At 40.1% G+C, this 15,292-nt stretch overlaps 1 protein-coding gene across 2 annotated transcripts; it reads left to right on the top strand.

The window, feature by feature from the left end:
• The first annotated feature begins 2,407 nt into the window (after window positions 1-2,407).
• On the top strand, window positions 2,408-15,034 carry LOC135616728 (synaptotagmin-5-like). Of its 2 annotated transcripts, XM_065116235.1 has the most exons (13): window positions 2,415-2,673; window positions 3,081-3,187; window positions 3,274-3,322; window positions 3,485-3,605; window positions 4,403-4,524; window positions 6,830-6,931; window positions 7,013-7,087; window positions 7,214-7,293; window positions 7,377-7,527; window positions 7,597-7,827; window positions 13,930-14,229; window positions 14,306-14,419; window positions 14,550-15,034. In XM_065116235.1, exons 1-13 carry the CDS (start codon window positions 2,569-2,571, stop codon window positions 14,694-14,696), a joined length of 1,704 nt encoding a protein of 567 aa, XP_064972307.1. In that variant the 5' UTR covers window positions 2,415-2,568; the 3' UTR covers window positions 14,697-15,034. The 2 variants fall into 2 exon arrangements, with proteins under 2 accessions (XP_064972308.1, XP_064972307.1); XM_065116236.1 differs by lacking the exon at window positions 7,597-7,827 and having other exon boundaries at window positions 2,408-2,673.
• Window positions 15,035-15,292: the final 258 nt, after the last annotated feature.

Raw genomic sequence — 15,292 nt, 5'->3', positions numbered from 1 at the left:
GGATGTCTCTTGAACCTATGAAAAATAATGGTGAAGATGTCCCCTCCTAATAAGCTCTTCAATCTATTATTTTCAATTGTAATAGTCCTTGATGTCATGATTGTGATTTTGATAAATTTAATAATATTTTATTTTATTCCTCCTTACAAATGAGGTCTTCATTGGCCAAGGCTCCTACAGAAGTCTCTTTTCTTTAATTTGAAGAAACAATTCTGTTTAGGAAGTGTATAGGAGAATGAACTTTCTTCGTGGTAGAGCATAATCCTCCCAAAGTTATTTACCTTATGATTGATTGTTGAAAGTTAGTCGAAAAGGTTGTTGCTAGCTTCTTTGCTTTTGCCTTGTTTCTCTAATTGTTAAAGATTTGATTATAATATATTGGTTGACTTTTTAAAGTAATTATAGGTATGTTATAAGTGGCTTTTTAATTATCGATCAAAAGAAGCTAGAGGGGCGAAGGTTGCTAATGGAGACATTGATGAGAATATATAGGTTTAGGTTTGACACTACCCTTACTTTCTCACTGAACCTTTTGGTGTAATTAGCTAGGGGTTCATCTTCCTCTTATTGTATGGCTATAAGAGCAATAATAGGTTTTTTTTTTTGGAGCTTATAACTTATGAAATTGAGCTCAAATCGTATGACTAATTAGTCAAACAACCTCATAAAATGAGGGGGCAATCACGTGTACCATTTTTGTGTTGCCCCTTGAAGAGGAGTTGGAATGGAGATGAATATGTCCATTGTTGTATATAAGATCATCTGAGCTATGAAAATTGTAACATACTTAGACGCGTTTAAGTTCCCATCAAAAGTCTTTAGGACAGAGAGAAAGAATATTGGGTGATTGATTCTTCTTTGAAACTATGAGTGAATAGAGACTACACGTTGAATTTAGATATAACATGTTATTTTCATTATTTAATCTCTCACTTTATGCCCTCAAAGACACTAGTTCATATCAAAGAGTTGATCATTGACTTTAAGTGGGTAACGTTGTCATGTAGTGTGTTTCTAACCGTTTTAATAGTTCACACTCCTTAGTTCAAGATGCGGTGCAACAAGTCCATACAAGCATGCCCCTCGTTAGGCCAATTGGGCGAGTTGGGCAAGAATGAGATAATTATCTGCATGATCTTTACTAGTATTTAAACTTTTTAAGTTAGATTGGTGGAAGGTTGGTAGGATGTAAATTGATTGATTAGGGGGTCAAAGTTCACTAAACAAACGATTAAAGGTTGTGGGTTCAAGGATTAAAAAAAAATATTATTCTCTATCAATTCTACAAAGATCATATTTGGATTGGAGGGAGCTAATCTTCTTAATTTTCTTATAATGGTTCGATATGATTCCCTTAAAATATTCTTCTTTTTATGCCAATCTAATAAGTCAAATTTTGATTGTCTGTCACAAAGAGGATTAAGACGTAATCAAAATCTATTTTTAAGTTCATCATAGGCTAAGATATTGAGATCAAGAATTCAAATAACCCCACAATAATTACATCAGGATATATCCAATAAATATCTCTTCAATATTTAAGTTAGTAGATTATTTAGTAAAATGAGAAAGGGAACAATAATAAGTCAAAAAATAATTTTTTTTAATAGATTAAAGTGACTGATGAGTCGAGATCACAATAAATATCGAAAAGGATACACGAGATCGTGTACCAAAGTCATCAGACTACAGTAATAACCAGTGATCGTCGAATCAACATCATCTACCGTTGTGTGGTGAAAGAGTAGACATGACGTGTCCATAACCGTCAGAATCATCTGTAACTGCTCACTTCGCAACCTTACATGTGCACTGATGCCGACTCGTACTCGAGCCAACGTTAACCGCGACAACTGTTGAGCTCACACGTAATCTCGCCGCACGACGTCGATGCGGTGAGAGCCCACCACGACAAGTACTTGAACGAAGAAAAACCAAATGAGGACAAACGTGACACATCGTGGACCAATTCGCCATCAATTACGAGGCGTTGCGGCCGCAAGTGGCTTGTCGGCTTTGCGTACGTAATTAACTATTTCAATAAAACAAGTATAATAAAAGCAATAGAAAATGTTTATTATTATTATTACTATTATTATTTCTACCAAATCCACTCTCTCACGAACGAGCAACGGACGTGGGCGAGTTCTTCAGCACACACGCAGTCACGTGATAGTCACGAGACGTGGCAGTCGGCAAGGCCGAGTCCCCGTCATACCGACACGTCACCATCTCACCCCGTCCGTTTCTGACTGTTACGCGCCGACCAGGTCTCCCCTCGGTATCGTACGCGATGACGCGCGGACCTCGCTCGGCGCGTTAAATCGGACGTGGCAATCGGATGCACAACGAAGTGGGAACAACGCGTGCAGATCCTTGGTAGGAATAGCGTATGACTCCCACCGTCGACCAGAAGGCCGCACGCATCGACAAACCAAGCACGCCCCATCACATCGATGGAGGAGGAACCCTAGTCGAGACGTCCAGATCTCCCCTCTCCTCCCTCCCTCCCTCACCCGTAGTAGACTCCCGTTGCCAGATCGGAAGCCCGCGGCAGGAGCTCCGCCAATGGGGTTCTTCGTCGGCCTCTTCCTGGGGGTCGTTATCGGCGTCGGTCTCGTCATGGCCTTCGCCCACTCGGAGAATGCGCGATCCAAGCGCCGAGGCGAGCTGGTACGCGTTCTTTTCCTTTGTCTCATCTGGAACCAGGTTGGAACGGTGTGGGTAATTTTTTGCATTCACCAAATGAATTGAAACGCGTGGAGATTATGTATTTTGGTCTGTTGAGAGAGATTGTGGATCAATTCGCGGTAGCGAGACAGTAGACTGTAAACTCATGTATCTCTGTGATCTAAAACAGGACAGAACAGAAGATTATTGTATATGGATTTCTAATATGATGATTTAAGCATACTAGTAGATCTAGGGTTTGGAAATGCAAATTATATGTGAATTATCCTATTGTTTTATCAAACAGTAGCTTTTTGATTGTACAAATTTTCGACTGCGTGGTGTAAGGTAAGAATGTAATCCTTTCGAGGTCTTTAGGGATGAGCTGAATGTGAATTTTCTTGCTACAGGCTGCTACTGTGGCAGCTTTCTCAAAAATGACAGTAGAGGATTCACGGAAACTGCTGCCGGCTGAATTTTACCCTTCATGGGTGGTTTTCTCCCAGCGACAAAAGTTTGGTTACTTTTTTCCTTCTTGCTGAACTTTTTTATATGTTCCCCTTGTTTCCATATTCTGATTCCTGTTTTGTAATCTTTACAGTTGAACTGGCTCAACCTTGAACTGACCAAGATCTGGCCTTATGTCAATGAGGTGCTCGTTATGTTCTTTTTTTTTCTTAGCTTTACGTTCCTCTTTTGAAACTTTGTCAGCTTGAGCTCTATATATTATGCTACTATGAGAAACTATACACAGTTGGAACTGCTAGTGTAACATTGAGAAGTTGGTTTGAGTCTGACAAATCAATTGCTACAGGCTGCGTCGGAGCTGATAAGAACTTCTGTTGAACCAGTGCTTGAACAATATAAGTCAGCTGTCTTAAGTTCTCTGAAGTTTTCGAAGCTTACTCTTGGTACTGTTGCTCCACAATTCACAGGTGCGATTTGGCACAAAGGCATATTTGTATAAGAACTAAAATAATCACAATACTCTTCATAGTTGAACTTTATGATTTACATATGATATACAGTAATATAATCCCCATACATTTGCACATTTTTTTCTTCTTTTCTTGTCCTTTATTTTGGATGGTGGAGAGGCCAAGCAACCATAGTAGTTAATCAAGCTTAGGATGGCAATACTTTTGTCTAGAATTGTTTTATTTGTTCAACATACTTAATTGTTTTTACTGAAACAGTCTTTTCGTTAAAAATTCTGTTTGTGAACTTGGCAGAAATAATGCTTGGCATTCTTAGACCACCATCTTGCAGGCTTGAAATTTTCTCTCAAGAAGAAAAAAGCTACCAAGGCTAAACTGCTGATAATTTTTCCGATATTTCATCAGCCAATTATACAGTTAAACAGGCATCTTAAATCTTTTCAGTGCTTTCAAGTTGCTGATACATTCTTAATTCACCTGGATTCTGCACAAGGCATATTTTTCTTGTTCTCAGAAAATCAAATGGATTATAGCTAAATTTGCTCTCTGTTATCATTGAAATAAGTCTTTATTATTTCAGTCTCCATTTTTTATGATAAAGGTTTCTAACACTGTAAATTGCATAACTTCATCCAGAATGAATATATAGGGATGCATGGCTTGTTACACTTTTCCCTATCGATCTTAATGACAGTATGAGTTAATGTGTTGATTTTTGTAACTGACTATCCTGCTATGAAGTTTCTTTTTTTAGCTTATGGAACTAGTGGTCATAAAAAGGTAATGTTTTTTAGGTGTTTCATTAATCGAGGATGATAATTCTGGAATCACAATGGAGTTGGAGTTGCAGTGGGATGGTAATCCAAATATCATCCTTGATATTCGAACAAGACTTGGTGTTTCGCTTCCTATACAGGTAATAGAGCAAATAGTTGTTGCGCAAGATGTTGCTTTTCATTGGTTCTCTGTATTATTGTTCTTGAAGGATAAACATTGCTCCATTCTTCATCCTATGAAGCTAATACTTCTCACCCAACATGTTGTGTCATTGATTCATAGTATGCTCCAACATGTTGTGTCATTGATCGAGGATTAAAATTTTCATCAAAAACTTATTCATTTTGCCTTTTGCGGAAGGATTGGTACGCTACCTGATATGTTTGGGCATACCGACACATAGTATGCTTCTGTATGGGTCTGTCTAGTGAAAGAGTAGGAGATGCAGGTGGCAGAGGAGAGGAGGAGGAAGATGAGGAAGATATGGAGACACACATTGGTAGGAGGAAGCGGTGTCAGCAATGCCGTGGGGAGGAGAAGGCTGCAAAGTGGCAGTAACGAGGCATAGACAGGGAGGAGGGGGAGGAGGCGAAGCAGGGAAAGAGAGACAGACATGGAGAGTCGGAGGGGGAGAGAGGAGTGAGAAAAGGGAAGTTGATAGCTATGGCAGCTGTCATAAATAAAAAAGGATACTGGTATCAGCCGGTAAGCTCAGTAACTTATAATTGATACTTTTAAGTGATGTCAAGTTGAAAGTTGATCGTAGAGTTTTATAAAATCCTCAATGGAGACTCTCGATGCTGAACCATTGTCTACACTGAGCTTGTTTGATAGGAAAAAGTGAACACATTCATGATAATTTTTTTGAGTAAATGAATTTGATATTCCAGACAATGTCTGGATGGGTTATTCTCTTGTTGGATTAAGTTCTGCATTGATATTTCACCCTATGCTGATACACTTCAGATAGCCAATTTTTGTTTCCTTTTTCTTTTTGCTGCTTAACCCATTTTTTTGCTTGCATGTTTCATTTTTGTGGTCAAGGAAACTTAAATTTTAAATGATATTGTCATTTTTATATGTTTCAAGATTAAATGGAATCAAACGGGCAAGGCTTATTTTGATGAAGATTATACAACATTTCTGTTCTTGCCATGAATTTATGTTCTTGAGGTGTTAGATACTATGTATGACTTTGTTATATTCGGCAAGATATGGATACACCATGGGATTGACATGCCATGTGACATGCAAATGCAAGCTTAGGGCTGATTGGATTCCATCTTTTGCCTACTCTTGCTGGTTCATTGTCTATCCTAGTGCTAGTGATTTAATTTCTGCCAGTTTCATGTGAATGCTAACAACATGCATCGAGTTTTAGGGCATATGCTGAGCGTCTTTTGTGCTGGCATAGTCAATACCTTGGTAGTCTTGGCACTTTTGTTATGCATGCTAGCTTTCACTGGTATAGAAAAACAATGTGCGGCAAAGTATGCATGAGCAACTCCCATGTCTTACTGAAACTCATGTCAGGGAACATGGAGTACATGTTGCTCAGCTATCAGTAAACATGGCACCAATATGTAAGTTGATTAATTTTAATGATGGGTTTGAATTATCTTGTTTGAAACTTGGACATTGTTGACTGTTGGTGCTTTTTTCACTTCTCAAAGCCTTGAAAATGAGTAATATTCATAAAAACTGTAATATAATAAGAATTATCTAAAATAAGACATCAACATCAGCTCCTTCATCTTGGAATGATGTTCCTAAGATAGACTAGAAATTGTACACTATGGCATTCATCTTGTGCCTGCAGAAGGTGCTGAGCTAATATAAATTTCAGGGCTATTTTGGTTGCCCTAGATTAGAAATACTTGTAGTTAAGATTGCATCGTAATAAGTTGCTTCATTTTGGAATGTATTTGAACTTTTTGGTTGAACTATTGAAATTTGTAGGCATACTTATCTGGTTTCTTGTGTATGCACCTGTAAATTATTGTTTGGTGGGCATTGGGAGGAGCTGCAGAAGGGTCCATATATTGTAAAAGGTTATTTATAGTTGTAGGTATGGTCAGAAAGAGTGGCCGGAGGATGATGATGGTTAAGAAGATATCAGGAAGGTTGGTTCTGTGTTGCAACTGGCCTACGATTCCACAGATAGGCAGTTTAGTCACATATGCAAATACAAATTAGAGAGCTAAGTTGCAACAAATTCCATTGTTAATGTGCTGATGCATAAGATTATAATCAAACACTTCAATCAATAAATATGTCTGGAATTGTTATTGCTCTTAAATTGCAAGCATCCAAAAGGAACTTCTCTCCCTTGTTTGACTGTTCCAAGAATTTGAATTGATAAAATTGAAAAAAAAGTTACATGGAGCTTTTAATTGTTACATAACCTTAAACTGACAACAATTCTATTGATTGTTTTAAACTAGGTGAAAAACATTGGCTTTACAGGGGTATTCCGTTTGATTTTTAAACCGCTAGTGGACGAGTTTCCATGTTTTGGAGCTGTTTCTTATTCTTTGAGAGAGAAGGTACAATTTTAATTTTAACAACTCACGATTTTCCTTGTTATTAGTTTTTGGTGTGTTCCTTATCATTGGTTTTTGTTGTAGAAAAAACTGGACTTTACACTTAAAATTGTTGGTGGTGACATATCATCTCTTCCTGGAATTTCAGATGCAATCGAGGTTTACAAATCTCCAGTCTACCACATCATGTCTTTTATGAGAGAGAAGCATAATAAAGAATAGAAAAAAAAGGGTTTGTAATTACATAGACATTTTTACTGATTAAAGAACTTTGTCATTGTTCAGGGAACGATTCGTGATGCTATCGAAGATTCAATAACATGGCCAGTACGGAAAGTTGTTCCTATTGTGCCTGGAGATTACAGGTATGCTATATTCTTGCTCTTTTCATGAAAAAGTACGACTTCATTTGTATTACAACATCAATGACTTTCATCTTGTTACGTAGTGACCTGGAACTGAAACCTGTTGGTATATTGGAAGTAAAGCTTGTGCAAGCTAGAGACTTGACAAATAAGGACATAATAGGGAAGTCTGATCCCTACGCTGTGTTATATATACGCCCTTTACGTGACAGAATGAAGACCAGCAAAACTATTGTAAGCATAGATGCAGGTTTTTTACCTTTTATTGTCTTCTTTCTGGATTTGACTTTATATTCCTTGCAGAATAATGATTTAAACCCTATCTGGAATGAACATTTCGAGTTTGTAGTTGAGGATGCATCTACTCAGAATTTGACAATAAAGGTATATGATGATGAAGGGTTACAGCCATCTGAACTTATTGGTTGTGCTCATGTAAGTTTAAAGGACCTTCAGCCCGGAAAAGTGAAAGATGTTTGGTTGAAACTTGTCAAAGATTTGGAAATTCAGAGAGACAAGAAAGATCGTGGTCAGGTTAGCTCACAGATTATAAAATACAACCTTTTCTATTGCTGACTAGTGATTGTCCCTTCTTTGTTTGTCTTATGTGCTTTTACAACTTAGCCTTGATAGATTTAGACAGAGAAGGGCTCTCCCATAACCCTTTTGGCCTTTTTGGTTGCAATTTAAGTCCATGCAATAATAACTAACCAACTTTGATACAAGAAAGTTCATATCGGAGACACTATGCCAACGAACAACTCCAATTAATTAAATGAAACCCTTATAATGTTTTTGGAAAGATGCAAGGGGAGCGGAGTACATGCCCCTGAATTAGTCAAGTAAGAGTAAAAGGAAGACAGATATCTATTCCTATTTTAGAAATAACAAAAATACTTTGTCACTCGCTTTTCTTATTTTAGAAATACATATCTTATGTATTTTAGAAATCCATAAAAAGAAATTTATACTTTCTCACCTGCTTTTCTTATGCTGTGTGTGAATGCACAACTTGTGCTTGAAAAATGTTAATGCAGGCTAATGCAACTCTAATATGATGACCACCTTAATTTTTTAAACCAAAATAAAACATCACATACTTTGTCATTTGCTTTTTGCGTACACATGTAAAAACTTAAAAAATGCCAATGCATTGTCACGAACTTAACTGGTTTTGCTTAAGTCATGTGGCACCATTACGTGTCCGTCCACAAAGGTCAACTTTCCCGAAACCTCTTATGGTCCCTTAGGACCTACAAAAGAGAAAACAACTTAGAGAAAGCGTTTCACTCGAGATCCACAAGCAATCATTTTAGTAAATACTTTATAGCCAATGCAAATTACAAATATATGCCTTACAAGCTCTGAACGGTCGCACAACAAAAGGTACAAAATGGTCCACTGCAGATCGAAATCCCCACAAGTGCCCATATGACACAACCTTCGTTTACAAGCTTAAAGCGACTACCAAAGCCAATGGGGCTGCTAAGCTTATTGTTCTCCCTCTATATGTTGTGTAAAGCATGAACAAAATCGAAAAACACGGGCATACACGAGCATTACATCAAACACCCCGTTTACAACTTTGTCCATGACATTCTCCTCCACTTATTCCTTCGACGTCCTCGTCAAGGCCTTTACAAATGTTGCATCTCCTCGTCTTTGCTAAGTCTTCAATCTTCTGCTACAACTGCAACGTGCCTCTTGGCTCCCAACTACTCTCCGCCGCTGTTATTGAGTAGTTGTACTTTGATTCGCTATGCTGCTTCAACTCGCTAATGACTCTGACTTTGGTGTGGGGTCGCTTGAGTTGTGCTGATCCCTATTGGTTCCTGCGGATCCTTCAGATGAAGGAAAAGACCATCCTTGGTATGTGCCAGTCTGTCAAACGCCTTATGCCGCTTGAACTGGGTGGATGTTTGTTGGAGCTTTAACGAGTATCGCCTTGTAAAGTTTGCGGGTCCTTTGCAAAATTTGCCAGTCGATTCTTCTTCGACTTAGTTGTCACTTCTAGGTAGGTTCGCATCACTTTCGTTTTTGATTAACATTCTATTAGGAAATGAAGCGAACAATCTACTCTCAGTAGCACCGATCACCATTAGTGAGGATTTGACAACTAATGTCTTCTATTATATTTCTTCGAAGGGTCTTCAAACTTGTGCATAGTTTTTCTACTGGATAAATAGGAGAATTGGGGTACTCGGTTTCGCCCATTCTCTTAAGAGTTGAGAAGGCAAGGGTTACTTGATTTCGCGTGCCTCCACGATGGTTGTACTCCATGCTGTCACAGACTTAGCTGGTTTTGCCTAAGTCATGCGGCACTCTTGCGTGTCCGTCCGCAAAGGTCAGCCTCCCCGAAGCCTCCCATGGTCCCTTAGGACCCATAAAAGAGAAAACGGGTTAGAGAAAACGCCTCACTCGGGATCCACAAGCAAACATTCCAGGAAACACTTCATAAACAATGCAAATTATAAACATACTTTACAAGCTATGAACAGTTGCACAACAAAGGGTCAAAATGGTTCATTACAGACCGAGAATCTCTCATACATGTCCACATGACACAACCTTTATTTACAAGCCTAAAGCGACCACCAACCTAACTAAAATGAGACTATTAAGCCTTCGGTCGTCCCTCTACATGCTGTACAAAGCATGAACATACCAAAAGACACGGACATTCATAAGCATTACATCAAACATCCTGTTTAGAAGTTTGTCCGTGACAATGCATCGAGTTGGTTACTAGCTTTCGCTTGCTCTGTGCTCGTATATTTGAAGCACCCGAAGTGTTTGCACTCCTTTCGTTAAGTTAGCTACTATGATTCACCTTCTCAATGCCATCAAACTTCTGGAATGCAAGAAGTTTTCACCCCAACTTGGAGCAAGTCTCTAATAGTATTGGTCGCCTCTGAGATTGTCTCATCTTTTCCATCATCTCTGTCGCATACTCCTCTGAGTAGCAAAGGTACAACACCGCGTACTGCCTAATTCGTTCCTTGATCGAGTACTCTTGCATCGACCCGAAGTCCTCCACTTTCGATTATCTTGATGAGAAGTTTGTTGACACCACTCTTATGAAGTTCCTTGGCCTCTGCCCTTCAGCCTTGTCTCGATACTTGGAGTTTGCCTTTACATTCTCCACCTACTTGGCCGCTTTCATGACCAAGTGCTCCCTCAATGAGATCAAGGGATCGATGACTCGATGGAAGTCCTGCCTCTACGGTACTATGGCGCTGCCATGCCCATGGCATCCTATCCGTTGTCTCGCATCTGCGTCCCTTTCTTCGCGATTAGTAGATCTGCCTTTGCGACACTGTGACACTCCTCCGAGTCCACCTTCATTCTAACCGATGCTTGGTTTTGGGTAGCTAACTCTCTCTGGACTCGTCGTCGCTTCCTCACCCCTTTTGACCACATGCTTTAACACCTTTGTGTTCTCTGAGTAGTTCCCTTTAATCGATGGAAAGACATATTGCAACTCCTATACATGGCCTCCGCCATCATGTTGCTGGGCTCGTGCCGATTATGTTCTCCTTAGTTTTCTTAGTAGCAACGTTCGCTTACTCGGCCTTATCCTCTGACTTGCCGGGCTACCTTTAGTGAATATGAGCTCTGGAGTAGTCCAACTCTCGAACCACTCCGATCATACCTTTGCATGATCAAGTCCCCCTATGGGACTCACTGGTATTTGCATTCGGAATTCCCTCTTGGTGGTATACAACCCCCATATACTGATGATCAAAGCTTTCATTCAATGCACGCATCGAAGACTCGCCTTTACGGTACCATAACATTCACTCCTTGAATCCATAGCCCTTCTTGTCATTGTGTTGTTCACCGAAGTGGAGCTTCCAGTAGCTCCCGATCATACCTCCGTATGATCCAGTCTCTCGTAGGACTTGTCTCATGTGTGTCGCATTGCCTGTAACTTTTCCACCATGATCCGTTGCCTGATGTTGCCACTTGGTGACATCTCCCTTGTATTCTGATCATTGTGGGATGAACTCGGGCTACGATCTCTCCGTGTGTAGACTCTACCAACACATTGCAGGGCCTTTATCACCTTCGATTGTGTTCACTCCTTTGGCAATCGACTTTCGTCCACTCGCTCTCATGTCACACCCAGACGAAGCATAGCTCTAGGACAGCCCATCGCCTAGCAGCTCCTGAAGTCCATCGACTTCGCTGAAATTGGTGCACCATTATTTGGATCCTAGGTCTCTGCCCCCACCAGCACAATCTTCGCTGAGCACAGTTTCCTTTATGGCAACTCGAATGGCAGCATAACAACATATTTTTTAAGAGTACCCGGCTCCGCATCCTCTTGCCCTGTGCTAAGACCTTCTGACCCAACTTCGTCTTCGCAAGTTGAGTCACCTTAGTTCCTCCATCAAATGCTTCTTCGAGATAAGGTGCACATACTTCGAAGCTCCCTTCTTCTTTGGCACCATTCAGGATGAGTCTGCTCCATCAGAATTAGGGACCTATGGAACGACATGACCCCGCTTTTGCCTCTACAAGAGTTTATGCTCTTGACCTCTGTTCAAGGAAAACTTCGTGCCTCCGTTCTATGTTCCATCTTCTATGCCGACTCCCTTCATGCGGCTTGGGTACTTCACCAAGTTATACCCAAGTTGATCCGCTCGATTTGCATTGAGTTAATGGTGGCCCTCGCGTCCACCATTCCATGGGTCAGCCCTCCGTTAAGTCCGATTTCTATATAGGCTCCAAGTGTGCCTTCATTTAGTATTGTCTTAGGTCGCTCCCCCACTTGATCTCGCAATGCATTACCTTATGTGAGATCATGCTATGACTCCTCGCCACTCGCTCGGTCTATTGAGCTTTGTGGAGTTATTGTCTTGATGTACTCCTCAACATGTGCGGTCTGTTGCATATGATTCTCCCTCTGGAGAATTAAGACTTATCTGTCTTGGATATTTGTCCAGTTGGAGTAACTTTTTTCTTCGCATCCTTCCCTCTGGAAGCTTCAGAGACCACCATCCCCTTGGACTATTACGCTTTGGTGAACAAACTACGAATTGTGCTGCCCCTGCAAACGCACTTGTTAGATTTAGACTCTTCACTGATACAACCCCCATTGCACCCCTTAAGACTAGCAATACACTGAACTTACTGCACACTTCAGCCTCTAACGGATGTATCCTTCTTATGTCGAAGAGAAAGTTTCAATGCTCTATGGTGTCGAGTTTTGGTCGTCTTGGGATGGTCACGAACATTCCATCGTCCACATACAAGCCCTTGCATGAGTATCGAATTCTTTGAGTCAGTAATTCCCCTCACCTTTGTGAGCTTTGTATAACTCTTTCGGTCGCTGAGCAACCCATCTCACTTTGCACGGTCTCATCCTTTACTAATTGCCCCGCTTGCCTTGAGTACCGTCAAGTCTGATTGTCAACGTCTAGCCGTAGCTTAAACTCAACCATCTCAACCTTGGTGTGCTACACATTCTTTCCAACTTGCTTGTCCTCGTGGTGCCTCTTGCGCGAAGGGTTGGCCATTCCTCTGAATGCCAATCTCGGATACCTGCTCCTCTAAGCGACTCATTTCCCCACATCTCAATGTCTGTTTCCCCCAAACGGTTGTACGTGCTGGCTGCCCTCAACGCAGCCCCACTAGGTCCCCCAAGTTTGTATGCCGAAGTGTTTCCAAGTGTGCTTGTTCCGCTTTGATACCAAATGTCACGAACTTAGCTGGTTTTGCCGAAGTCGTGCTGCACTCTTGCGTGTCCATCCGCAAAGATCAACCTTTCCGAAATCTTCTATGGTCCCTTAAGACTTACAAAAGAGAAAACGGATTAGAGAAAGCGTTTCAGTCGGGATCCACAAGCAACCATTTCAGTAAACACCCTATAGCCAATACAAATTACAAATATAGACTTCGATAGCTCTGAACGGTCGCACAACAAAGGGTCCAAAATGGTTCACTACATACCAAAATCCCCATAAGTGCTGAATTGACACAATCTTTGTTTACAAGCTTAAAGCAGCCACCAAAGCCCACCAAAATGGGGCTGCTAAGTCTACTGTCAGCTCTCTATATGTTGTGCAAAGTATGAACAAAACCGAAAGACGGGGACATACATGATTAATACATCAAACACCCCGTTTATAACTTTGTCCGTGACAGCATGTCAAAACATATTGTTATACTTGGTATCTACTAACTGAATAGTGCTAGTTTAATGATGCATGATCTATTGGCTGATGATGTGAGGATATTTTGGGAAATAAAATTGGCTTTTGCTCATTAGCTCTCTCTCTCTCTCTCTCTCTCTCTCCCTACCCCTTGATGTCATAGCACCAAATCCCTTGACTCTAAAGTAATAATATAACACCATCCTGTCAATGAATGTTGCAAAGTCGGGATCAGAATACTAGTCAATTATCTAGATCATCTTAGAGTTGTCAGAGTTCATACTTCATAGAATGAGCCAAATATGGATTGGCATGGTGTGATTTAGTGCTGATCATATCAGTAGGAAATACTTGCTTACTGTAGCTGCTGGTAGTCCTTGATGTCTGCCTGATATGCAATTTTCTGAATTATTCCTGATGTTTGTAGTCATTTAGACATCACAGCACGTTGAACTATATCTTTGCTTTGTTGCATCAGGTTCACGTGGAGCTTCTATTTTGTCCTTTTGGGACGGAGAATGACTTTTCAAATCCTTTTGCTGTTCAGAAGTTCTCTATGACTTCCTTGGAGAAGGCTCTCAAAGGTAGCACAAATGGAACTGATACTGCTAACTTAGACCGGACAGCAACTCAAAGGAAAAAGGAGGTCATAGTGAGAGGAGTCCTTTCTGTGACAGTAATTTCAGCTGAAGACTTGCCTGCAATGGATTTAATGGGAAAGGCAGATCCATTTGTTGTGGTCCGTATGAAAAAAGCAGAAACAAAGAACAAAACGAGGGTAACTTCCTAGCACTCTTGGAAATTAAAGACCTCGTATTTGTTTTAAACATTTGATGTGACATAATTCTTTACAGGTGGTAAATGAAAGCTTGAATCCAACCTGGAATCAGACTTTTGATTTTGTCGTCGAAGATGGTTTACATGATATGCTTATGTTGGAAGTTTATGATCACGACACATTTGGAAAGGTATTGTACTTACGATTATGCATCTGCATGAGGAACAAATGATGAATTCATCACATCATAGTCATATATCATATTTTTCATGTTTGTTAGTAGAAATTTAATGTGTTAACAATCTTATTCATGATCATAGGACTATATGGGTCGATGCATCATGACGCTGACGAGAGTCATAATGGAAGGGGAAGTGAGAGACAGTTTTCCGTTAGAAGGGGCTAAATCTGGAAAGATCAACCTGTACCTCAAGTGGGCAGCACAGCCCATATTCCGGGACACATAATGGACTGAAGCTGAGCTGATTCTACTCATTTTAAGGGCTGATCTTTTGGCCTTCTTATGTGTCTTTGTGCAGGTAGTACAGAAAAAAAAATTCAAGCACTGTCTCACCTATTTCATTGCTACCAAGTCTTCCCCAGGTAGTGCAATAGAGGTTGTAAAATGCTCAACTCAATCTATCTGTCTGTTGTTTCCCATAGCGCTCCCATTTGGATTGTAGATTACACAAATGTAGACAGACAATTTGTTCTTTTTCGGGATATTCTTGTCATAAGACTTGTGCGAGTGGGTGAAGGGTGTAATAACTTAGCGGTGCCATGAAACATGCAGCTGTTCGCCATATGTGCCGTTGTAATTTTGAAGTTCGAATTTTGGTAGAGTTATTTATTGACCTTAAAATCTCAAGTTAGTAGGAGAGGATCTAATTGTATTATTTATTTACCAAATTTCTTGCCATGGAGGAATTAATGTCTTGCATTTTTCTTAAAATAATGAGGTCATGGTATGACCTATCGATCATGACCAATCAATTGTTTAAAACATGATGGATTAATTATATATTATAATTTATAATTAGTTATTTTAAATAGTATGATATTT

The sequence above is a fragment of the Musa acuminata genome, chromosome BXJ2-7, assembly GCF_036884655.1.
Source record: "Musa acuminata AAA Group cultivar baxijiao chromosome BXJ2-7, Cavendish_Baxijiao_AAA, whole genome shotgun sequence".
Classification (NCBI taxonomy): Eukaryota; Viridiplantae; Streptophyta; class Magnoliopsida; order Zingiberales; family Musaceae; genus Musa; species Musa acuminata.
The sequence above is the reverse complement of the archived record's forward strand: the minus strand, read 5'-3'. Positions and strand labels throughout refer to the sequence as shown.